General features: G+C 40.5%; 1 protein-coding gene and 1 non-coding gene across 2 annotated transcripts; one reads left to right on the top strand and one right to left on the bottom strand.

Annotated features, from left to right (window-relative positions):
* The first annotated feature begins 3,204 nt into the window (after positions 1-3,204).
* On the top strand, positions 3,205-3,311 carry LOC141636796 (small nucleolar RNA R71). The gene has a single exon (XR_012541381.1). It is a non-coding gene; the product is annotated as a small nucleolar RNA R71 (small nucleolar RNA).
* Positions 3,312-18,215: 14,904 nt separating this feature from the next.
* LOC141630225 (uncharacterized) lies at positions 18,216-20,957 on the bottom strand. The gene is made up of 5 exons (XM_074443077.1): positions 20,045-20,957; positions 19,727-19,945; positions 18,978-19,439; positions 18,675-18,889; positions 18,216-18,575 (listed from the first exon to the last, which is right to left on the bottom strand). Exons 1-5 carry the CDS (start codon positions 20,955-20,957, stop codon positions 18,216-18,218), a joined length of 2,169 nt encoding a protein of 722 aa, XP_074299178.1.
* Between the last annotated feature and the right edge of the window lie 4,884 nt (positions 20,958-25,841).

The following is a 25,841-nucleotide window of genomic DNA, read 5'->3' on the forward strand; positions in this document are numbered from 1 at the left end:
GTGCTGTGATCAAGGCCTGCTTTAACCTGTTAAAGGCAGAAAGACATTCATCAAAAAATTCAAAAGGAACATCTTTAATTAGCAATCGTGTAAGTGGTTTAGCAATTTTAGAAAAGTCCTTGATGAACCGGCGATAAAAGCCAGGGTGACCAAGGAAACTCCTAACTCCTTTGACGTTAACAGGAGGTGGTAATTGCTCAATCACTTGCAGTTTTGCTCTGTCAACTTGTATACCCTTATCAAAAACTAAGTGACCAAGGACAACTCCCTCGTTGACCATAAAATGGCACTTTTCCCAGTTCAACACCAGATTAACCTCAATACATCTCTGCAAAATCTTATCAAGGTTAGACAAACAAGAAGAGAAATCAGACCCATAGACGCTAAAATAGTCCATAAAAACCTCCATAGTAGACTCTATATACTCGTAAAATATCCCCATCATACACCTTTGAAAGGTAGCTGGGGCATTACACAAACCAAATGGCATCCTGCAATATGCATAAACACCATAGGGACAAGTAAAAGTCGTTTTCTCCTGATCATCCGGATGAATAGGGATCTGAAAGAACCCTGAGTATCCATCTAGATAACAGAAAAACTTATGGGAAGCTAATCTCTCTAACATCTGGTCGATAAAGGGAAGGGGGAATGATCTTTCTTACTTGCGGCATTTAATTGTCTATAATCTATGCACATCCGCCAACCAGTCACAGTTCTAGTCGGTATAATTCATTCTTATCATTTTTAATCACTGTAGTCCCTCCTTTCTTCGGGACTACATGAACTGGGCTTACCCAATTAGAGTCAGAGATAGAATAAATTATACCTGCATCAAGAAGTTTCACTACCTCTTTCCTTACCACATCCTGCATGTTTTGATTCAACCTGCGTAAACCTTGAGCATGAGGCTTATGACCTTCCTCCAGGTTGATCCGATGCATACAGAAATCTGGACTAATATATGTCAAGTCATCTAAACTGTATCCCATAGCCTTCTTATTCTTTCTCAGAACACCCAACAAATCGGCGAGTTGATTATCATCAAGCTTGGAACTAACAATAACTAGATATTATTCATGGTCATCGAGAAAAACATACTTAAGGTGGGAGGGGAGAGGTTTGAGCTCCGGTTTCTTTACCTCAACAGCATAAGAGATTTCCATGATCGCATTTACCGTCTCACCTTTCTCAATAGTGAACTCCCTACCTTTCAGAGCAGCTTTCATTGTCTCGTAATCAACCTGCTCATCTTCTGTCAAATCATCAAGAGCTATCAAAGCTTCTAATGGGTCCCCAAGAAGGGATCCCGTCCAATAATCAAACATAGATTCATCTACAATGTCTATAGCATAACATGTATCCTCTATCATAGGCTTAGCCAGCATGCTAGCCAAATTAAAACTAACCTTATCATCCCCTACCTCGAGAGTCAAACGTCTCTGTTTGACATCAATAATGGCTCCTGCAGTATGCAAAAATGGACTACCCAAGATTATGGGGACCTGAGTGTCCTCGGCTATATCTAATACAATGAAATCAACAGGTATAAAGAATTTGCCTATCTTAACAGGGACATCCTCTAATACACCTAGAGGTCGCTTAACTGTGCGGTCAACCATTCGTAGGGTAACATTGGTAACTTTAAGATGCCCCATATTCAGTTTCTCGCAAACCGAATAGGGCATGACACTGACACTCGCACCCAAATCACATAAAGCTTTATCTATCACATGAGTGCCTATAGTACAGGGAATTGAAAAACTACCAGGATCCTTCAATTTTGGTGGAGACTTGCTTTGTAGGAGTGCACAACACTCTTCTATAAAAGCAATGGTTTGTACCTCGTTAAAGCTCCTCTTACGGGTCAAGATGTCCTTCATAAACTTAGCATAAGAGGGTACCTGAGTAATTAATTCGGTAAACGGTACAGTTACCTGAAGATTTTTGACCACCTCCAAGAATTTACCGAATTGTCGCTCGACTTTTGTGTTCTTTAGGCGCCCTGGAAAAGGAACCTTGATAACGATTGGCGGGTCAGCAACTTTACTCTTCCCTTTGTCAGAAATATACGCCTTATCAGCAGTAGAAGGCGTTCCAATAGCAATAGATGACGGATCAGCAACCTCGTATGGCGAAAAAGTCGATCGACCAACTAAATCAGTCGATCGCCCACTTTTGTTGGTCGATCGACCAACCTTTTCAGTCGATCGACTATTTTCAGTCTCGCCAATTTTCTGTTCAGCAGTTTTAGTCGATCGACCAAAAATTTCAGTCGATCGACTTTTTTCGGTTGTTGCAGCAGCTTCGTCCCCTGCTTTTTCTTCCGTATCCATATCTACCTCCTCAATTATGACCTCCTCAACATTCTCGGGCATTGCAGGTCCATCATAAGTAAGACCGCTTCGAAGATGAATCACGTTTGCCGTGTCATGCGGCTTCTCAGGCTGAGACGACATTGTACCCGGTTGTCTACTTGAAGTGGCTAGTTGGGCAATTTGATTGTCCAACATCTTGTTAGGCGCCATCAACTGAGTGATAAGTGCCTCTTGCTTTTGTGAGGCGGCCATATGTTGCTGAAGCATGGCCTTTACGTCAGATAGGTCATTGTTTGGATGTTGTTGACCCCCTTGATTGTTCTTCTGATAACCACCTTATGGTTGATTTCCCCGATTATGAGGAATGGTATATATCTGATTCGGACCTTGTGGCAGTGGTGGAGTCAGGTTTAGAACATTCTGACTCCGATAAGAGAAATTGGGATGCTCTCTAATCCTCTCATTGTAGAAATTTGAGTATGGTGTACCTTGTTTGAAGGACTGAAAGGCGTGAACCTGCTCCAAGGGACTCATACACTCGACCGGACCATGTCCTGCAATACCACATCGCTCACAAGGTGTTTCCTGTTGGGTCATGGCATGAACTGTCTGCTGATTTCCCAAAGACTGGGTAGTCTTTAGCTCTGCAATTTATGCAGTCAATGCTTCTAACTGAGCTGCAACGGCACCATCTGAACTTCCCCCTCTTGTATTACCTCTGGGGTTACCATACTCAGTAGTGTGAGTAGCTATCTCATCAATCAATTTCCAAGCAGTGGCATCAGTAGTGTTGTTTTGAAACCTCCCATTTTCAGAAGAATCAAGCAAAGCTCTATGATCATCATAAAGCCCATTATAAAACTGATTGCATAGAAACCAGATCGGGAAACCATGATGGGGAACTGAGCGGACTAGTCTCTTAAAGCGAACCCATGCCTCAATGAGGTCTTCAGTGGGGCCCTGCTTAAAACTCGTGATTTGGCTTCTAAGAGCGTTTGTCCTCTGTGGTGGAAAATACCTCTTGTAGAATGCAAGAGCGAGTGTATTCCAGTTAGTAATAGCATTTGCTTCCATGTCCAAATCACGCAACCACTCTGCAGCACCATCTCGCAGAGAAAAAGGGAATAAAACTTGTTTTACTTGGTCTTGTGTTACCCCGGCAGGCAAAGGGATTGAGCAACAGTATGTCACGAACTTCTCCATATGTTTGGCAGGATCCTCAGTAGCTGCTCCTCCAAACATGTTTCGTTCTACAGGTTAATATAGGACGGACGGATCTCAAAGGTGCCATTATCGGTGGTTGGCAACTTGAATCCCTTAGGTATGGATGCAAGGGTGGGCTCTGAATGACTTGCTAATGTAGCCATGATCGTAGTAGGGGCGGACATATATGTATCTTCTTCTAAAGATTGATTTTCTGCAACAAAAGCGGCGTAGGCAGCGTCAAGCGTACTCAAGTCTTCGGCTTGATGAATTTCTCTCCAAAAGTTTCGTCTAGCTCGGAAAGTCTTTTCTGGTTCAGAGTCGAATGATACGAGCTCGGACCTGTGAGACCTGGGCATAAACAAACACTAAAGAAAAGAATAAGAACGGTCTCAAGGAACTAATGTCCCCTGAGACAAGACAAACTAAATAAGCAAACAGAGAAATGTTGCCTCCCCGCAAGAATTCGCGCCAAAATTTGACAGGCTAAATCGCACACCTATCAAAGATAAACCAACTGGCCTAAACTAATGTAGCAAGGAAGTCAGGATCGTATCCACAGGGAGACAATTTATTCTATTTGCTAAATCTAATCTGTCTAAGTAACTGAAGTGGGGGTTTTGTTTTGATTGGTTTCTAAACTAATGCGACAAAGATGAAAAAAATAGTAAAAGTATTGATATAAAATATATAGAGAAAATAGCTAGGATTGTCGGATCACTATGGTCTATTAACGATAAAAGGTAGGATTAAAGACTTGGTCTAATTACGGTCTGAAGGGCAGTGATAAGGTCCTCTCGGTCCGCTAATCACCCTAGAAACTTTATAATATGCTCTCGCCCTATTTAAAGTACTCTATTGTTCGTAGCAGATCTCACTCTTTCCAATCTCTCGATCTAGTTCGGAGTTTATCATATTAAAATAACTAGCTGCATGCATTCAACTAATTAAATAGGGATTAAATGCTATGATTAACAATTCAGACGAATAATTATTCCTAATCTGAAACCCTAATTAAAAACCGTCATTCAACCATAGATTCCCTAAATCCTAGCATGAAGAAATTAGCTACTCATGATTGAACTAATAAAATTAACAAGAATAATAACTAAATTAAACATGATGAAGTTATGAGAATAATAACTAAGCATATAAATTAAACAAGACAAAGATGAGCAAAAACGAATAAAGAAAGTAATAAATGAAGAACGAATGATTAATTAAATTACCTAAAGAGAGAAGGTTTGATTACAAGTTTCAGATCTGAGTTTCAAAAGCAAAGTAACGTATGAAGTGTATAACAGTGTAAAAAGATAACCTAATACAGTTCTCAGCTATCCTTTATATAACAATAGCCAAAAATTATTACTAAACAACTAATGGGCCGTTTAACTTATTGAATAAACACGGCCTGGCAGATAAAAGTAGTCGATCGACCACCAAAACAGTCGATCGACTAAATTCTTCAGCAAAACTGGCTGAACGACCAGTTTGGGCAGTCGATCGACTTTTTTTAGCACACAACAGCATCAACCTCCTCTTCACGCACTTCCATGATGACCGTTTCCGAGCTCTAGCTTCACTAATACCTCAACTTCCACTCCGGGGGCAGAATTTGGCTTGATTTCACTCATCTTGACCAACAACCTGCAAAATGCATAGTACGACCGAAGTAACCAAAAACAAGGGAGAATGGTAGATTACGATACCCAAAATAGCATAATAATGCGTGCAAAAGAGTAAAGTAAACGTGTGAAAAAGGCACGCAGCAACAATCTTCTCTAAAAGCACATTACAGTCAGATTTAGTGAGCCTACCAGGTTGGATGGGGACACCCAGATACTTGAAAGGTAGATGACCCTCCTGGAACCCTGAAATCTGAGTAATATCATACTTCAATTCTTCAGCTACACCACTGAATACCACTTCAGACTTGGATGCATTAACCTTGAGTCCAGAAGTAGCAGAGAAGGTTGCTATAGCTCTCAGAATAAGTATAATAGATTTAACATCCCCTTTGCTGAACATAAGCAAATCATCAGCAAATAACAAATGAGTTAACTTTAGGCTCTTGCAAAGAGGGTGATACCTGAAATACCATTGATTAGTTGCAAAATCCATAATTCTAGTCAAATACTCCATACACAGACAGAATATTAGAGGGGAAATAGGGTCCCCTTGCCTTAACCCCCTTCTACCCTTAAAATATTTAGAGTGGGCACCATTCAGGTTAAGGGTATAAGATGGAGAAGAAAGGCAGGCCATAACAAGTAACCTAAATTTCTCAGGGAATATCAGGGCCTCTAACATCTGATTCACAAAGGGCCACTCTATAGAGTCATAAGCTTTCTGCAAGTCTAGCTTAAACATACACCTATGTGATGCTCTACCTCTGATACATCCTTACTAGGTCTTGACAGATCAAAATATTCTCAAGAATACTTCTACCCTTCACAAAAGCTCCCTGGTTCTTACTGATAATATCAGGTAGCACCCTGACCAACCTATTACATAGAATCTTTGAAATAGTCTTATTGTGGACAAGGCCCTCAGGAACTGCGTCCGCGGGATCCACACCAGGCATAATCGACTCGAGGTTCTTTCGAATCGAATTAAGACATATTAGAGTCGCCACCAAGTTTTTTGGGAACTTGGAACCGTTCAAGTCAACTTTACACCTTTCATCGAAAAGCATAAATCCAATCGACTACGAGTGATTAAAGATAAAGACTTGTACCCTATATCACTCGATTTGAATGACTCTCGTAATCCAATGGTATTTAGACGGATCCACAAACCATAGATCTTGAGTAAGGGGTGAGGGTACGTGTTGGGAAGCCCATAAGGACACCCAACCCCGCCCGTCGATAACGGCCTCTACGAAGTCAAGTGTCGGATTTCAAACAAGGTCATAGCTACTACGATATATGATATGCAAACATCGTTTTAAACCCTAACATGTGACAACAATTTCTATGTCGTTTTAGATGCAACTAAACTAACTTTGTCAAAGTTGTAATTTAGCATGTGGGTTGATTGATCTAACAACATACAAACAAAACAAACAAGGCTTGATGGGAATGGGGGAGCCGTTGGGATCTACCCTATTACAACCCAGGCATTTCATGCCGACACAACGATAAATTAAAGATACAACTCGATCTAAATACAACGCTATACACAAAACCGTACACGACACATCACACGGCCAATCAGCCTAGAAAAACGTGCACAAAGGGGTGACCCACGGCTCACATGACTCACGGCCTTGGGTCACTCCTCGTAATGCGTGCTTTCACTTAATCTCATCGAATTAGACATTGGGCTACGCAACAAAGCATGCATTAGCATAAATCGGGCCATGTTGTTTTAAACAACATGCGATTTACCACGCTCTTACTTGCATTGGGGCACAACCATCTAACCAAACAAGACTAAGGTTTTTGAAAGAGGTTTTGACTCGATAAAAAGAAAACAAACTTGAAAATTACAACTCGATGAACAAACGATAAATTACGAGCGATAAAGCAAAAAAAGAACGAACGATGTAAAAACAAACGAAACAAGAAAGATCAAAGGACACGGCCAAACACGGCCCACACGATCTAGCATACCCTAATTCTTAGGTTAGATTCGTTAGGTTAGATCGCTGATTGCGAAACGAGCTCGAAACAAATTAGAAAACGAGTTAGAAACGACGTTGATCGATTTGAAAAGAGGTCTTGCAATTGTGTATTCTACACGGCCTAAAAGGGGTCAGATTAGGTCAAGTTCGCTAATTAATTTAACTCATCGAGTGTTAATAAGAAGGTGATAATCACGCACTCTTATACTAACGAGAAATTAGGTGAAAGAGAGAGATGCATTCATTAAGTTACAGAATTGTCGATTGATTTTAAAAGCTATGTCGAAGCACCCTAAAGTGTCTAATTAGGTTATTAAATTAATCTAATGTCGTCTAAATAAGTCATATGTTAACAATCAGAGGTCATACTAACATGTAAACGATCCTAAGGTGGGTCGAATTGGCCGAGACAAACAAAGGGTCAAAAACGAGGAGCGAAGTTAGAAATTCGTTTTATTTATGCCCTACCTTGAACACGAGGATATGTAAATGAGACGGGGGTGTACGACCGACTGATGTAGCGGTTTCTTTTCCCATTTCAAGTCAACGCGGGTGTTCATGGTGGTACTTTAACTCATACTCGGACTAAACTAGTTTCATAGTTAATTTAAACGATAAATAAAAGCGATAAACAAACAAAAACAAACTATAAGAAAAACAAACATAAAAAAACGAAATAAAAGGGAGAAAGAAGAGGATTTGATGCACCCTCAACCTAAATGTATCGTTTACACCGTCTTGGGTCGTAATCGATGGTAGATTTTATCTCGAGAGGCCGTCGTCGACGAAGAAACAAAGCAAACACGCGTTTTTATCGAATCTGGACAGCAACTTTCAAACAGCGATTTCTCCCTCGTTTCACGATGAAAATTCGATTTAAAAGATGTTTTGAAAACTAGAAAGAGAGGAGAACAGAGATCTTAAAGCAAACCCTGCTCGTTTTGAGTTATTGGGCACGAAAAACGAGCACAAACAGAACTGGACAGACAGAACAAACCACGAAAACAGTGTATAACACTCTGTTTTTCGAGGGATTTCGTGTACTCTCAAGGGCAATTTGGCTCGTAAATCTTTGTCTAATGTGTATATGGATGTTATGTGGTTAATTAGGAACAAGAAAATCGAGTTTTGATGGAGGTTTGAGGGAGGAACGAATTGTTTTTCGAGGAGGACACACAAACAGTTTCAGTTTGTATGTCGGTTTTGTGGAGGGTTTTTGAGAGGCAATTAGGGTTTGTTTCTGAGGTTTAAAGCTTGTGAGTGATGGTTGGATGTATGGAGAACTTAGAGGAATCAATGTATGGTGAAGGGGTGGTATTTATAAGGAGTTAAAGTAGGGTAAAAGGGAGGAGAGGCAGTCGGGCCTGTTCGTGCATAGCTGCTGTCCAGCAGCTTTGGTGAGGGTTTGAGAGGCTTTGTGAGGGGTTTTCTTGGTGGTTAAGCTAAGGTAATATGGGTAGGATACTAGGGTATGGGTTAGGGTTAATGGGCACGGGTTTTGGTGGTATTTGGAGCGGGTTTTGGGCTCGGGATTGAGCTGCAAAACAGGGGGGCTGCTTGGTGTTTTGCGCGGGCTGTTTGGGGGTGATTTGGGACGGGATTTGGGCCGTGGATATGGGGTTCGAACTGGGGTTGGATGGGTAGAGGCTTAGGTTGGTTAGTGTACTCGAGATTCGTGCCAACTCGTAAAGAAAACGGGCTCAAAAACCGAGCTAAAATCGAGCTCAAAAACATATGTTCAAAACGTGTTCTTTTTTATTTTCAAATCGATTTTTCAAATCAATTAACACATTAAAATAAATGATTTTTCAAACCAAATATACTCATAAAATGATTTTTCAAATCAAATATTTATTTTATTTTCAATAAAATAAACTTGGGAAAATAAATTCAAAATAAAATAAAATAAATTGAATTCACCTAAAAAAAGCCATAATTTAAATATCATTTAAATTAATAAAATGAACTCACTTAAAAAAACATTAATTTAAATATCATTTAAATTAATAAAATACTTCATCGACGACGCCCATTCTACATCGTAAAACGAGCTCCAAATAATGACAATGACAACTAAAGAATACATGTGTCCTATCATCATCGGGTGTTTGTCGGGTTCTCTATAAATTCCAATATCGACGGATACGGGTATCTACAGAGCCCCCACTTTGACTGAGGCTTGGACAGGGCGAAAGTCAAAGTATACCCCAGTCCCTCTCGACCGAGGATTCTCAAGGGTCATTTATAGTCCATTAGACTTGCGTATGTAAGCTCGCCAGCCATAAGAAGAGATCATACCTGAAACTTCGTTGGGGATTAACTCTTGCTTCATGTTGCGTCGAATTATCACCGTTGGTCATCGACCCATAAATTGCATATATGGTGGATTGAGCCTTATCCTTAGGCGCCTACGTATCCGTTTCTGACGGAATCAAACCCGCGTCGTAGTTCGGCAATCGACACATGCCCAAAGTTTATCATCTGCTGGCATTTGTCCAAATTCATCATCTGTTGACACTTGCCCAAAGCTTATCATCTCACGGGCAGTGCCCAAATGGGACGGGACTTTCCAAGGAGGTTGCCGCTTTCATCATTTGCTTTCACTACTCACGAAATTCTTCCATTTCATACTCTTGTATTGAATTGAATTCTGAGTGGATGTCATCCTTTTCATCTTGATAATGGTCTCTCAAGCCAACGGCTTCGTAGCCCCGATTTGTGATGGCTCTAAAGTCGAAGACTTTAGAGCCCCCAGTTGAAGCATATCCTGCTATATTTGAAGCACAAAAAATTTACGAGCAATAATTATCACATAAGCATATTTGGATCATCGACCTTGAAATTGGATCATTTAAAAGATTGGGTCATCGACCCGAAAATTGAATTTGAAAATTTGAATAATTGGGCCCTCGACCCGAAGTTTGAAATTGACATCACTTGGAATGTTGGGCCATCGACCCTTCAAAAATTGAATTTGAAATTTTGAATTTCGAAAGATTGGGGTCATCGACCCGAAAAGATTCCACTACTTGGATCATCTATCCATAATTCGCAAAAAGTTTTTGAAATTTCGGAATTCTCAAAATCTTTGGCATTTTGAAATTGAACCTTGACGGGTGAGCAGGAAATACGACTCAGACACTCTGTATGACCCGTAAACAAATGTGGGCGTAGCCCGCTACCGTAAAACAAAAAAGGAAAATAAAACCGTAAGTGTGCACGAGTTTAAATTCAAATATTGACTTGCTGGGGGTAGAAATATAAATTGGCCATTCGGACGCCAAAAGATGACAAATGGGAATCACAAGGTCGTCGAACTTGGGACGAAGATATCGTATGGCATGGTCGTGCTCCCGAGGGCACATGGGAATCAAGATCACTTGGCATTGACAGGGTGGATTAAACTCACGGAGCAACAACGTTGGCTTCGCCCAGACACTAAACACAGACTGATTTTATGAGAACACTTAGACATCATACATGACTTTTGTTGGGAACATTCTGTCACTCTTCTCCTTGCCTCCTTTCTTTTCAGCGAGTTTCATCATTTCTTGCCACCGCCTTCTTTCTTTTCAGCGGGCTTTTACTATTTTTTCTTCCACGCCTTCTTTCTTTTCAGCGGGTTTTTCATATTTTCTGTTCCCAACACAAACCTACATCTATATGACTCGGCATCTTGGCCTAAACCGGTCGATAAAGCTCATTCTGAGACTAGACACTACTCATCTGAATCTATATCCTTATCCTAGCCTACATCGAGGGCTAAGACCGACTCAAACAAAGGTGGCTTCATTTGGACTTGGTTAAGACCCGTAAGAAACTGACAAGATGACAACTTGGATGATGGGTGGATTGAATCCCTTATTCTGAAGGACTGCCTACGTATTCGCGTGGAGCGAAATCAAATCCGACGTAGTTCGATCATGGTGCATAAACATGGCATTTTGATTGTGTGTACACACTCGAAGGTTTCACCTAAGGTATCATGTCATATCCCATTCTAGCCTTTGAAAATGCCGTTAAATCCCGTGTTTGGGGTTAGGTGTAAAAGGCTTGGATCTTTTGGGATGTGGAGCTTGGTAATAACAAGTTGGAATGGTTAACCATCATTCTGAAGGTTTGTTTTGTGGTGCTAAGGCCAAGGGCTATGGCTGTTGATGTGGTTGGAATGAGTGTCTCGGGTTTGATGAACCACGAGTGCAAATGGGTTGAAAAATGATGTGGGTTCAAATTTCCATGTCTGGACCCTAAAGGCTAGGTATAACAACACAAGCGGAATGATTCTCAACATTCCCGACTATCCCCTCAGAATCGTCTCTCGGGAAGGACTTAGAGGGTAAAGAGGTCACTACTTACGCTTTTGGACTTCGCCCATTGAACCTCAACTATGGGTACTTGACTTGAGTTCTGGCTTCCGTAACTTCGACATTCAACCAAAAAGCATTCCGCAATAACTTCAACATCTTTTTTTCTTTTTTCTTTTTTTTTTTCATTTTTCTTTTTTCTTTTTTTCATTTTTCTTTTTTCTTTTTTGCTTTTTTTTTCGTCCTTTTTTTTTTTTTTTTTTCATCTTTTCATTCTTTTTCATCTTTTTTTCTTCTATTCTTGAAAATGGTCTTCTATTAGTCACAAATGGATACACCTTAAAAACTGGGCTTCGCCAACCAAATTGGGTTAGAATGAACAATTCCTTGTTAGAACGGGTTGGTTTCTTCTCTCTTTGAGAGGGGATGATTGTATGGGGAAAAAGCTTGCCTTCCATCATCGATAGGGGAAACAAGGAGCTAGTCCGGGTTTGTCATAGAATCATCTAAAGCTTGTCACAAACATTGGTTCATATGGAGGTTTTCTACCACCAGACATGAAATAGGTAAAGGAATCAAACACGGGATCCTAGGGTACCTTACATTTTGAAACAGGACATATTTCTACCCCAGGGATGCCTTTGAGTGTGTTGTGCATTTTATCATGTTTCTGGAATGATTGAGGATTGAAAACAAGACATATTTGGAAACGAAACTGCAACTTTTTTATTGGAATGAGAAATGCTTAACAGACTCGAAGAAACGATTCCTAGGACACATTCTAGGTCATCGCGGAACAAACGACTCAAATTCAAAAAAAGAAAGTTCTAGACTTGACTCGACTAAGATAAGAAAACAGATCCTGACTCATAATTTTCAAATCTGGTCTTGAGCTTTCTCTTGCTCAGCTGTCAACTTAGATGCTCGGCTCTTGTCCTTGATCCCTTTGATGGTATGCCTCCATTCCGAGGTAGTCCTCTGAGGATCTACGCCAGTGATGAAGGTTGGTGAGTCGAATTGTCTTTTATTAACTTCGTTAATGAGAGGGCAACATTCTAGAGCAAGACTCCCGACTTGAATTTCATTCTTCGGGTTCGGCAAGAATTCAGAGCAATCCACAAATATTTTCCCGATAAACACTCCTTTCCGGTGACATGGGCAGATAAGATGGGAATAATCGACATTGTCTTCGACATAAACAAAGTTGGCATGATCGCCAAATGGATTGGTGATGTTATTGGGTTTAACAGTTGGGATTGGGAGTGTTCCATTCTCAATCATGTCTTGGATTTCGTGCTTCAGTCGATAGCACCTTTCAGTATCATGGCCTTTTCCTTGATGGAAGGCACAGTAGGCATTCGGTTTGTACCATTTGCCTTGTTGTTCAGTAGGTGGATCCGGAGTTGGACCGATGGGCTTCAGATTTCCCTGGGCTATGAGCCTTTGGAGAGCGTATGTATAAGTGCATCCGATATCGGTGAATGCCCTAGGTGTTTGGCGCTGCGACTTCTTCGATTGCCCTTCTAAGAGATTGATGGCTTCATCAATATGGGTCGTCGCCGGGGCTTTGGTCCTAGACGATGAGGCCCCTTGGTATCCTTTTGGCTTCTCAACTTCTGCCATTCGGACATCATCCTCTACCTTTATCCCGATTCTTATCAATTCTTTGAAAGAACAAAAATTCTGGTATTTCAGAGCATTGCGGTAAACAGGTCGTAGATTCTTCACGAACTTATCTACCATTTCAACTTCTTCAGGCTTCTTAGCTAGTTTCACGCTTTCAGCGCGCCATCTTGCAAGGAATTCAGTAAAGCCTTCTTTTTCTCTCTGTGTCATCACCTCCAAAGTTCTTATGTTGGTTTGAATCTCGACGTTGTCAGCATAGTGCTTACAGAACTCCACCGTAATATCTTCGAAAGTGGGGAAGTTCTTAAGGTCCAGATTATAGAACCACGCCTTCGGGTGTTCATCCAGAGATTGAGCGAAAATTTCAGAGAGCATGTCAGCAGGTACTCCCTTCAGTGCTAAGTACCCCTTATAGGCCTTAACATGGTGGACTGGATCCTCTATGCCCTTAAACTTTGGGATGTCAGTGAGTACCATGTTCGTGGGCAACTTATCCTGCACCGGGGCATAGGCCCTAGCATTCTCATAGTGAATGTTCTTCCCCTGGGAGAGTTTCAAACGGTCTTGATGAACTTGAACCGTTTTTCCGGATCGATCGGTGGTGGAGGGGAATCTTCACCCAGCTTAGATTCGATTGCATCCATTCGGGTCATCATGAGGTTCACGGCCTCAGTGAGCTTGTTAACAGCATCTTCCATTGCTTGACGTTGGGTTTTTGGCGGCCTTTCTACAAGAAAACCCCGTACTGAGTCAATATTTAAAGTAAGAGCCCCTGCACACTTAAGGACACGACCCCAACTTGACTCAAACAAAGACTCGACTTGAGATTGACTAACCAGAGGTTCGACTCACGGTTGGATCTAGACCTTGGTTCATTTTAGACTCGGCAAAACGACATGACTCAAACTGTCATAGCACGATTCTAAACCGGACTCGGTGTGACTAAACCCGTGATTGGACCAACATAGTCCTTAGGTTCGGGTGAAACGTCCTAAAGGGCCTAGCTTGGGCGTTTTTGTGGACTATCCTAGACCAAAAGGTCGACCAACATGACTCAAGGCCCAAGAGGTGAGCTTGGGTGACCCAACAAGGTCGTGTTCTAGACTCTTAGAACGAAACACACCCGGCCTAACACGGCCATGACCTGGACACGACATGACGCATTTCATGCTTGGTTGAGGTTCAAGAGGCATTTTGGATTGGTTTTGAAAAAACGAAAGATTGATTCGAAAATGAGATTTGAAATGGGCAGCATGCCGGCTATAAAAGCTCATTTTGGGCCGAAAATTCTAGTCCTATTTGGGCAGCATTCCGTGTTTTTTTTTTTTAAAACCATGCTATTTTGAAAGTAAGTTGTTCAAAAGTTCGGTTTTGAAAAGGACATGGGAAATTTCGAAAAGACTCGGGAAAACAATTTGCACATTGTCATTCTCATGTTACAAGGATGTATGCTCCTAGACATCTCTAAGTCTCGGCAAGTCTTCTACAAGAAGGTCTATGCCCTCCATCCTTTTGCGGTCTTATAGAGCAAGGTGTCTTAAGGTAGAGTACCTAGAAGATCGTCCCCACCATCAAGAACCACGCGAGGTGAAGTGGAAGCGAGCAATGTGCAGCTTCCTAGCATAGTGGGACGTCGCCCCCCACGCATCACGAAGAAACACTGGGACGGCCCGGGCAAGTCCTTAAGGGTTTATGCATGAATCGTAGCACTATGAGTAATGTTTTACTTTCCGACACTTTCTTTTCAAGTTTCACCTCGGAGAAAAAGACCCTAGAAACAAAGTGTAACTAGTCCTCTTTTCCCCGTGAGTCGCCAAATCGTGGACAAGGCCCTCGGGAACTGCGTCCGCGGGATCCACACCAGGCATAATCGACTCGAGGTTCTTTCGAATCAAATTAAGACATATTAGAGTCGCCACCAAGTTTTTTGGGAACTTGGAACCGTTCAAGTCAACTTTACACCTTTCATCGAAAAACATAAAGCCAATCGACTACGAGTGATTAAAGATAAAGACTTGTACCCTATATCACTCGATTTGAATGACTCTCGTAATCCAATGGTATTTAGACGGATCCACAAACCATAGATCTTGAGTAAGGGGTGAGGGTACGTGTTGGGAAGCCCATAAGGACACCCAACCCCGCCCGTCGATAACGGCATCTACTAAGTCAAGTGTCGGATTTCAAACAAGGTCATAGCTACTACGATATATGATATGCAAACATCGTTTTAAACCCTAACATGTGACAACAATTTCTATGTCGTTTTAGATGCAACTAAACTAACTTTGTCAAAGTTGTAATTTAGCATGTGGGTTGATTGATCTAACAACATACAAACAAAACAAACAAGGCTTGATGGGAATGGGGGAGCCGTTGGGATCTACCCTATTACAACCCAGGCATTTCATGCCGACACAACGATAAATTAAAGATACAACTCGATCTAAATACAACGCTATACACAAAATCGTACACGACACATCACACGGCCAATCAGCCGAGAAAAACGTGCACAAAGGGGTGACCCACGGCTCACATGACTCACGGCCTTGGGTCACTCCTCGTAATGCGTGCTTTCACTTAATCTCATCGAATTAGACATTGGGCTACGCACCAAAGCATGCATTAGCATAAATCGGGCCATGTTGTTTTAAACAACATGCGATTTACTACGCTCTTACTTGCATTGGGGCACAACCATCTAACCAAACAAGACTAAGGTTTTTGAAAGAGGTTTTGACTCGATAAAAAGAAAACAAACTTGAAAATTACAACTCGATGAACAAACGATAAATTACGAGCGATAAAGCAAAAAAAGAACGAACGATGTAAAAACAAACGAAACAAGAAAGATCAAAGGACACGGCCAAACACGGCCCACACGATCTAGCATACCCTAATTCTTAGGTTAGATTCGTTAGGTTAGATCGCTGATTGCGAAACGAGCTCGAAACAAATTAGAAAACGAGTTAGAAACGACGTTGATCGATTTGAAAAGAGGTCTTGCAATTGTGTATTCTACACGGCCTAAAAGGGGTCAGATTAGGTCAAGTTCGCTAATTAATTTAACTCATCGAGTGTTAATAAGAAGGTGCTAATCATGCACTCTTATACTAACGAGAAATTAGGTGAAAGAGAGAGATGCATTCATTAAGTTCTGAAATTGTCGATTGATTTTAAAAGCTATGTCGAAGCACCCTAAAGTGTCTAATTAGGTTATTAAATTAATCTAATGTCGTCTAAATAAGTCATATGTTAACAATCAGAGGTCATACTAACATGTAAACGATCCTAAGGTGGGTCGAATTGGCCGAGACAAACAAAGGGTCAAAAACGAGGAGCGAAGTTAGAAATTCGTTTTATTTATGCCCTACCTTGAACACGAGGATATGTAAATGAGACGGGGGTGTACGACCGACTGATGTAGCGGTTTCTTTTCCCATCTCAAGTCAACGCGGGTGTTCATGGTGGTACTTTAACTCATACTCGGACTAAACTAGTTTCATAGTTAATTTAAACGATAAATAAAAGCGATAAACAAACAAAAACAAACTATAAGAAAAACAAACATAAAAAAACGAAATAAAAGGGAGAAAGAAGAGGATTTGATGCACCCTTAACCTACATGTATCGTTGACACCGTCTTGGGTCGTAATCGATGGTAGATTTTATCTCGAGAGGCCGTCGTCGACGAAGAAACAAAGCAAACACGCGTTTTTATCGAATCTGGACAGCAACTTTCAAACAGCGATTTCTCCCTCGTTTCACGATGAAAATTCGATTTAAAAGATGTTTTGAAAACTAGAAAGAGAGGAGAACAGAGATCTTAAAGCAAACCCTGCTCGTTTTGAGTTATTGGGCACGAAAAACGAGCACAAACAGAACTGGACAGACAGGAACAAACCGCGAAAACAGAGTGTATAACACTCTGTTTTTCGAGGGATTTCGTGTACTCTCAAGGGCAATTTGGCTCGTAAATCTTTGTCTAATGTGTATATGGATGTTATGTGGTTAATTAGGAACAAGAAAATCGAGTTTTGATGGAGGTTTGAGGGAGGAACGAATTGTTTTTCGAGGAGGACACACAAACAGTTTCAGTTTGTATGTCGGTTTTGTGGAGGGTTTTTGAGAGGCAATTAGGGTTTGTTTCTAAGGTTTAAAGCTTGTGAGTGATGGTTGGATGTATGGAGAACTTAGAGGAATCAATGTATGGTGAAGGGGTGGTATTTATAAGGAGTTAAAGTAGGGTAAAAGGGAGGAGAGGCAGTCGGGCCTGTTCGTGCATAGCTGCTGTCCAGCAGCTTTGGTGAGGGTTTGAGAGGCTTTGTGAGGGGTTTTCTTGGTGGTTAAGCTAAGGTAATATGGGTAGGATACTAGGGTATGGGTTAGGGTTAATGGGCACGGGTTTTGGTGGTATTTGGAGCGGGTTTTGGGCTCGGGATTGAGCTGCAAAACAGGGGGGCTGCTTGGTGTTTTGCGCGGGATGTTTGGGGGTGATTTGGGACGGGATTTGGGCCATGGATATGGGGTTCGAACTGGGGTTGGATGGGTAGAGGCTTAGATTGGTTAGTGTACTCGAGATTCGTGCCAACTCGTAAAGAAAACGGGCTCAAAAACCGAGCTAAAATCGAGCTCAAAAACATATGTTCAAAACGTGTTCTTTTTTATTTTCAAATCGATTTTTCAAATCAATTAACACATTAAAATAAATGATTTTTCAAACCAAATATACTCATAAAATGATTTTTCAAATCAAATATTTATTTTATTTTCAATAAAATAAACTTGGGAAAATAAATTCAAAATAAAATAAAATAAATTGAATTCACCTAAAAAAAGCCATAATTTAAATATCATTTAAATTAATAAAATGAACTCACTTAAAAAACATTAATTTAAATATCATTTAAATTAATAAAATACTTCATCGACGACGCCCATTCTACATCGTAAAACGAGCTCCAAATAATGACAATGACAACTAAAGAATACATGTGTCCTATCATCATCGGGTGTTTGTCGGGTTCTCTATAAATTCCAATATCGACGGATACGGGTATCTACACTTATAAAGAACATTGCAACAAGAGATGGGCCTGAAATATTTAACTGTAGTTTGTCTCTCATTCTTTGGTATTAAGGTATAATGGTAGCATTAATTTGAGACAGTAGCTTCCCAGTAGAAAAGAAGTCACAAACAGCATCACAGATATCACCCCCAATAATCTCCCATCCATCCCTATAGAATTGACTAGAGTAGCCATCTGGTCCAGGTGACTTGTTTTTAGGAATGCTGAAGATACAACTCTTCACCTCATCAGGAGTGACTGGTTGAGCCAAAATATTCCAATGCTCCTCAGAACAGCATGACCCTCTTCTAACCACATTAACATTAACCTCATCAGTAGCAGTATGAGACCCTAGGAGATCAATATAGTAGTCCAAAAAAGCAGCTTGTATAGAAGATCCCTCGGTATAAACTATCCCATCTTTATCCTATATTTAGAACACCTTATTGAGCATCATCCTTTTTTTAATGATATGATGAAAATAAGAGGTATTAAGATCCCCTTCCAAGGACCACTGTATCTTAGCCTTTTGAAGTAGAAAGCTATCCCTAGCAGCAATTAGCTCCTTCAAATCATGAGATAAATCCACCTCCTGCTGTAATAAATCAGGATCACCAGGAGCAACAATTAAGGCTTTTTGAATAGTTTCCAAAGCCAGAATAGCAATATTGGTATTATTATCAATATTAGAAAAGCACTCTAGCCTTGAGTTTTTTAACCACAACAAACATCTTAGTGCCTCTACACCCATCAGCCCAAGACATAGCAACAGAATCCTTAAAAGTGGGAGCACTACCCCACATATTGAAGTATTTAAAACTCTTCTTACCATCAAGCTCAGTATTCTTATCCATAATAGTGCAAGGACAATGGTCAAAAAGCCCCTCAGGGTGAAAGTGAGCAAGACTAGTACCAAAATTGTCCATCCACTTTTGATTACCCATAACTCTATCCAACCTACTATACACTATGTCACAAGGGCCTTGCTTATTGAACCAAGTAAACAAAGCACCAGTAGCAGGAATGTCCTCCATTTCACAAATAGATACATAATCCTGAAAATGGTCCATTTCAGCATCAGAAGTATTCCCACCAAGTCTTTCAACAGGAGATAACACAGTATTAAAATCCCCAAGCCACAACCAAGGATCATTACACTCACCAGCAATCCCCTTGAGAATATTCCAAAGCTCTACTCTTTCATATAAACCATTAAAGGCATAGATCATAGTAAGCAAGAATTTTTTTTCCATCAGTTTGAGAAGAAGCCAACATATGAATGTGTTGGGCACTATAAGAAAGAAATTGAATATAAAAAAGACTAGGTTTCCACAAAATCCATATTCTACCACCCTTATGCCAGCTGCAGTTAGTGGAGACACTCCAATCATCACAAATAGAGGTATCACGTTTTAAAAGAGTTCCAGGTTTAAGCTTTGTTTCAAGCAAGCCAAATAAACCCACCCTATTATTGTGCATAAAACATTTCACCACTCTCTGCTTATTCAGGTCATTAAGACCCCTAACATTCCAAAATCCAATGCTATGCATGGATATTGGAAGAAGGAGGGTCCTTACCACTTTCCACCACATGTTCATGTGCAGCAACATTATGTTTAAGAGCATCCATGAAGGTGTAGTTGCTAAATTTTCCAGACAGTTTCACTCCCACCATTCCATCCTGCCTATTAAGTCTAATAATTTGTTTCACAGGGGTAGACCTAATAACAGGAGAACTCCTGACATTATGCAAAGAGGGAAAATTAGTAGGAGTAAGAATAGGAGGGGTTTGAACACCTGCAGGCACAGGAGCTGGTTTCACAATAGGCCTTCATTCAGTCCTCTGCTGGGGTTTAGAAACCTTCTTAGGTTCTTGTGTACGTATTCTCTTCTTACCACCAGGTTTCCTGCACTGAGAAGCTTCATGGCCTATCCCCTTGCAACTTGTACATGAAACAGGGCGCCACTCATACTCCACAGTAACAGTCACCACATTCCCAGATTCATCCAAAAACTTCACTTTCTCAGGGAGCTTTTCATCCATAGGCACCTCAATCATTATCCTTGCAAAACTTAGGCGGATTTTATCCTGTGTATCCAAATCCATCTTAACATATTTACCAACCAAGTTGGCAATTTTAGGCAAGCATGAACCCCAAAACTTCAGAGGGATACCATGGAGTTTGACCCACACAAGCATCACCGCAACCTTTTCTTTAACCATCTCCATATCCTTGACCCATGGCTTAATAATAACAGGTTTATTATCAAACATGTAGTAACCAGATTTCAACAGAGCATCTTTACCACCAGACTTAGAAAATCTAACAATAAAGACCTCATTATCAAGGAAGGACATCCTATCAATCCCAAAATGATCCCAAACACGGTACACATAATCTTCCACAATATCCCACGGCGGATTGGCACCAAGTATATAACAAGTAACAAAGTTAGTCCAGAAATCTACCTCAGTTTTGATGTCTTCATGGGAAAACTGAAGTAAATCTGAAACATCCTCCTCCTCATCAATTGTTTCCAATACTAGGACGTCCTTACCTCCTTTTCGCATCTTCCATCCATCTTTATCTCCCGGTTCAGCTTCACCATGGTTTAGAACAGGGATACTCTGAATAGCATTGATGGACTTTGTTTTACCCGTATCAGATGATGAAGGAACAAAGGTATGATCTTTTGAGCTAGAATCATCAGATGAATGTAAGATAGAAGCTTTAGAAGATTTGATAGCTGATTTAGTAGCAGAATTTAATGGCAAAAAACGATTTTGGGTGAATTTTAGAGCCGTCATTATTACAATATTATTAGGGTTTATGATAAAAGAGCTTTTCTCTCTCTAACTTTCTCTCTCATGGTTTTTCCCTTTGTTATTCAATTTGTATAAGTTATTATTATAATAGTTCACATAGTTGATATTGGTTTTGAGTTGTATCTTTATATCCGTAGTTTTGTCAATCGCTGTAATATAACTTAATTGTTCTTTAATCGATATTTGATTATTATTATCCTCGGGCAACCGAGATAGTAACGCCCTTATATGCTAGGGAAGGCCTTGTTAAGGCTCCTTGGTATATGGGGGGTGTTACAAAGTGGTATCAGAGCGACGATTTTGGAACCTGTAACAAATGAGCCTAATGAACGTAGTGAGTCTAATTTCTAATAAAATGAACTTGGTGTATGTATCTTGGGAGACCCACCTGATGCTAGATTTTGGGTGAGTAAACGCCCACATTTCGAAATCATGGCCCCATTATGCTTAAACCAGTCACCGGGTATGGGAATCTCGAGTCAGAAATTTTATGCTTAATATGTATAACGAATATGATAGAAATATTTGTGATGGAGTCTTTATGAATGCTGGTCTGTGTAGTTGTGATGAGAAACTGTGAAAGTCCGTGGTTGGGTAGAAATGTATATGAAAGTTGTGGAAGTGGTGGAATGGATATAGTACGTGACAGTGTGGTGTGATATGGTGATGGTAATGTTTTCTAGATCGTTCTTTGTACATTGGTATAAAATTGTGAGAATTGCATGCTGTGATGGTGGTAAGTAGTAAGTTTTGAACTAGTTGCAACGTTTATCAAAGTAGTATTTGGTAAGTGTGATGGATGAATGGTTGAATGCTTCCGTAATATGGCATAGATAAGTCGAGTAATCTAGCTGATAATTTGTTGTGACATGGTTAAATTATTAGTAAGCTTGAACGATAAAGGATGGTTAAATTTTAGATGAGTTCTTAGAGTGATACGATTATAAGTTGTATTGTTAAAGTTGCAAATGCACGATTAGAGGTAAAGAAATGTGTTGAATGTATGCATGAGGAAGCTAATAGAGTAGTCAATTGGTTGCGTAATGTTTGTCATAGAATGAAGTAAAATGTGTTGAATGAAGTGATATGTTTTTTAGATCGGTATATTGCATATGAGTAGTAGTAGTAATACGTCATGAATGAGCATAATAATCTATGACGATTTCCGAATTTACTTTGGAATCGACACGAGTTGTTGTTTTGCAGGAACTGTCACTCAAATTTGTAACTTTCGATCTCGTTCTTAAACTCGCCCGACCAAGTAAGAGTATCTACTCTATCGAGTAGACCTCATTCGATCTAGTTAGGAAGTTATAATGTCGAAAAGTTGGATCTGCCAGCGGAAATCTCGACCGAGTAGCTCCAACTCGATCGAGTAGAGGCCACTCGATCGAGTAATCTACTTACTCGAACGAGTAAGTGAACAATACCCGGGGATTTGCGGGATTCATAACCCCTCTTCTCTATTCTTTCTTTCTTATTTCTTTATTCATCAAAACCCTAAATCTCTTAATCTCTTTTAAGTTGCTCTCAACCTTGTGATTTTGTGTTTGAATCTTGCGCTTTCCTTGCTAAATTCGTTCTCTTTGCTTGCCAATCAATCAAGGTAAGGATGTTTATCCTATTTCTATGTTTTTAATTAATTAGAATCATGTAGGATATTGGTGTTTGCTGAAAAATCGATTAATATGTGTCAAATCTTGCTTGTAATTGTTGTCACATTATTTATTTGCTTTAATTTGTTGAGTATCAATGTTAAATATACCAAAAATCGAATCAAATTGGGGGTTTGTATGTCTCGAAATTTCTAGGGTTTGAGATTTTAGTTTGGATTTTGGTTGTCTTTTTTATGTAAAAAGAGGGAAATTAAGTGATTTTTGTTATGGGTATCATATTTGGAGTTGATTTTGATGGTTTTTACTCAAAATTTTGCCTTAAAACTCCGTCTTAAAAGTGCCCCAAACTGAAATTCGTCTTACATTCTTGTGAAATTTGTCTATTTATGAAACTATTTTGAAATTTGATCTTTAAAATTGTGGTTGGGTTGTTAATTGATACCATGCTTATCATAATGAGTTGTAGCTGTGAGACCGTCTGACGATCTTTTAAGAGCTTATTATTGCGATTTATGGATTGTTTGGTGAAAGTGTGTACATAGTGATTCTTCTAAATGTCCTTATATGAAGGTTTACGTGTTTCAAGTATGTGTTGTTGTGTATCTAAAATGTGTGTTAAAAACAGATGCCGAAACCAAATGTGGGAACCCGTCAGAGCAAAAGGGGGAGGGCTTCTAAGCCCGAAGTAGGTGAGGGGAGTGGGGGACCTACGGTCCCAGCGGTACCCGAGTACCCTTCCGTTATCTTTGCGGACTTTACGCAAAGAGATACTTTTGTTGCTTTGCAGAGACGTCGTATGTGACCCACTCGTTGTATCGACACCACTCTTTTGACTAACCTGGGGATTGAGACCGATGTTAGGCATATCTTCGAGACCTTGGGTATGACTGGGTTGTACCATCTCCGGAAACATTCCTATGCTTTTCTAACCCTCGAGTTTATGAGTTCTTTCAAGCATGATGCGGTGGAGCAGACCGTTGAGTTCCGCCTGATGAACACCAGTTTCTTCCTTACCATGGACATGTTTGCCACCCACCTTGGCATTTCTAGACCGGCGAAGGGAGCCCTTAGGAACATCCCGACTGAGTGTGGGCCAGTAGCCTTATGCCTTGCTTTACCGGCAAACCCGCCCCAACCTCTAGCAACATGTTGATTAATGATGTTCAACATGTCACCTTAAAGATCTTTCTCCGTGCTTTGACCTGTTTGCTTTATGAGAGGAAGGATGTGAGTAAGCTTAACTCACATGAGGTGATGTTGCTTGCGGCTTACCTCAACCCCACCCGATCCCAGAGAGTCACCTTTAGTGCCCCGGACATAGTGTGTGCCAGCTTAGCCTTGATGGCCTCTTCTGACGCTCATTTTCTGAGCTGTGGAACGATTGCCACTCGGTTGGCGGAGAGGCTTACCACCTTTGTGGCCTTCTCGGCCTATACACCCTTGACCCCACCGGTGCTTACCCTGGTCCGCGAGTAATTTCTTGACCTCAAGTGGCTGAGGAGTTTGGAGGATGGTGGGTTGGCATGGAGGGTTTGGGGGATGAGTTGGATGCGGATACCTGCTCCCGAGCACTTTCCCGAGACCGAGACTGTACCAGCGGCAGTAGTGGTTGCCGACTCTAATGATGAGGATGAGGGGGTTCCTGAGAGGCTGTTGTATCTCATCGACCCGGATATCTTGGAAGTGATTCCTGAGCCGACGAAGGAGGATCGTGTGAGAACTGAGGATACCCAGCCCAGAGTGGGGAGAGGACCACGACGAGTGAGGGAGAGGGCGGCTGAGACCCGGCCGAGCAAAAATGCCCAGTGCCTTCACGATAAACTTCCCGCCACCCTCCCTTCTATAGCCCTGAGATGAGAGTGAGCGAGCTCACGGAGAGGGTGTCTACTACCTTGACACTCCGGAACCTCCATGAGATGGCATGTAACACCCGCGAATTTCTCATTTTGACATTTAAAATTTATTTAACCGTTTAATTACTTTATTTTGTATTTTTAAATTTTTTAATTTAATTAATTCATTTTAAACATAATTTTTATTAAAACTATAATTTTAAAGCTTAACTTATCTAAACATAAATATTTTTAGTCGAATAATATTAATAGCGACAGTAATAATAATAAAGCTCCGTCTTAAATCATAGTAGGTTTAAGACGAATTTCCGTCTAGCAATAGACCGTCACATTTTCATATGTGAGACTATTTTTAATCTCGACCAATCATATATCGACAACACTCACTCTCTTACACTCTGACTTAAACAATCCTTTTATTATTATTATTATTATTATTATTATTATTATTATTATTATTATTATTATTATTATTATTATTATTATTATTATTATTATTATTATTATTATTGTTATTATATAGTCTCTCACTCTCTCATACCGTCCCTACCTCCCTCCTTCCTTTTCTTTTCTTTTCGGATTACCAGTGCAACAACAACAAAACACAGCAGACTCATAAACGCCATTTCCGTCTACTACAAACTTAGATTTCGACTTCGTTCCTTCACCATTCCTCTTAATTTTCTTACCATTCTTCTCCTTATTTCCTCCTTCATCTTTCAAGGTAAGAAAGGCTCTGTTTTGTAATGGTTTCGATTTTTGCCGTCTTATAAAATTTCCGGGTTTTTGCCTCAATCTCTTCGTGTTCTTGCTCCTTCTTGAAGGTTTCGAAGACCCGGTGGAAGACTCAAGCTTTGGGGACCGTTTATTCGAAGAATAAGGAGCGTTTAAGGTAACGATTATAGGTTACTCGACAAAATGTCGGGAATCCGTCCTTCCTACTCGTTTTTGTCTTTATTTATCGTAAAGCTCAAGTCGTTGTATGTTCCTCATGAATGGGGTTGGTTTTGTGTTGATAATGGTCTTCTTACGCGGCCGTTTTGGTTGCCTTGGACCTGTCTCAAACTGGATTTGGGTATGGGGGGGAGGATACCAAGTTCACTGTTCTTTCTATGGTTAATAAGTTGCTGCCATGTCTGTTTTTTGTCCCTTCCTGAACTTCTTGGACGAGTTGTGTGTTGGTTATTTGTACCTTGAGCGTGTTTGTTCTGTCTCGCCTCGCCCTCAATTTTCCGTCTTGAATTTGGACATAAAAGAGGCTGTTGGTATTCTGTTTGTGTACTGTGTCTGACTGCTTTAGTCCCGGTTTTGAAACGGATTAAATTGTCCCTCGGTCTGTTTTTCCTGCTTGTGTCTTCATGTAAAAGTCGTCACCTGCATATGCGATTTTTGCCGCC

Source organism: Silene latifolia, chromosome Y, assembly GCF_048544455.1.
Source record: "Silene latifolia isolate original U9 population chromosome Y, ASM4854445v1, whole genome shotgun sequence".
NCBI lineage: Eukaryota > Viridiplantae > Streptophyta > Magnoliopsida > Caryophyllales > Caryophyllaceae > Silene > Silene latifolia.

Bases quoted from the DNA above. Each gene is read 5' to 3' on its own strand.
- LOC141630225 (XM_074443077.1), bottom strand. From the start codon at position 20,957: ATGACGGCTCTAAAATTCACCCAAAATCGTTTTTTGCCATTAAATTCT. The intron at 19,946-20,044 runs GTAAGAAGAGAA...CTGTGCCTGCAG, and splicing joins TCAGTGCAGGAAACCTGGTG to GTGTTCAAACCCCTCCTATT. The intron at 18,576-18,674 runs GCTAAGATACAG...TTCTAAATATAG, and splicing joins ATAGCTTTCTACTTCAAAAG to GATAAAGATGGGATAGTTTA.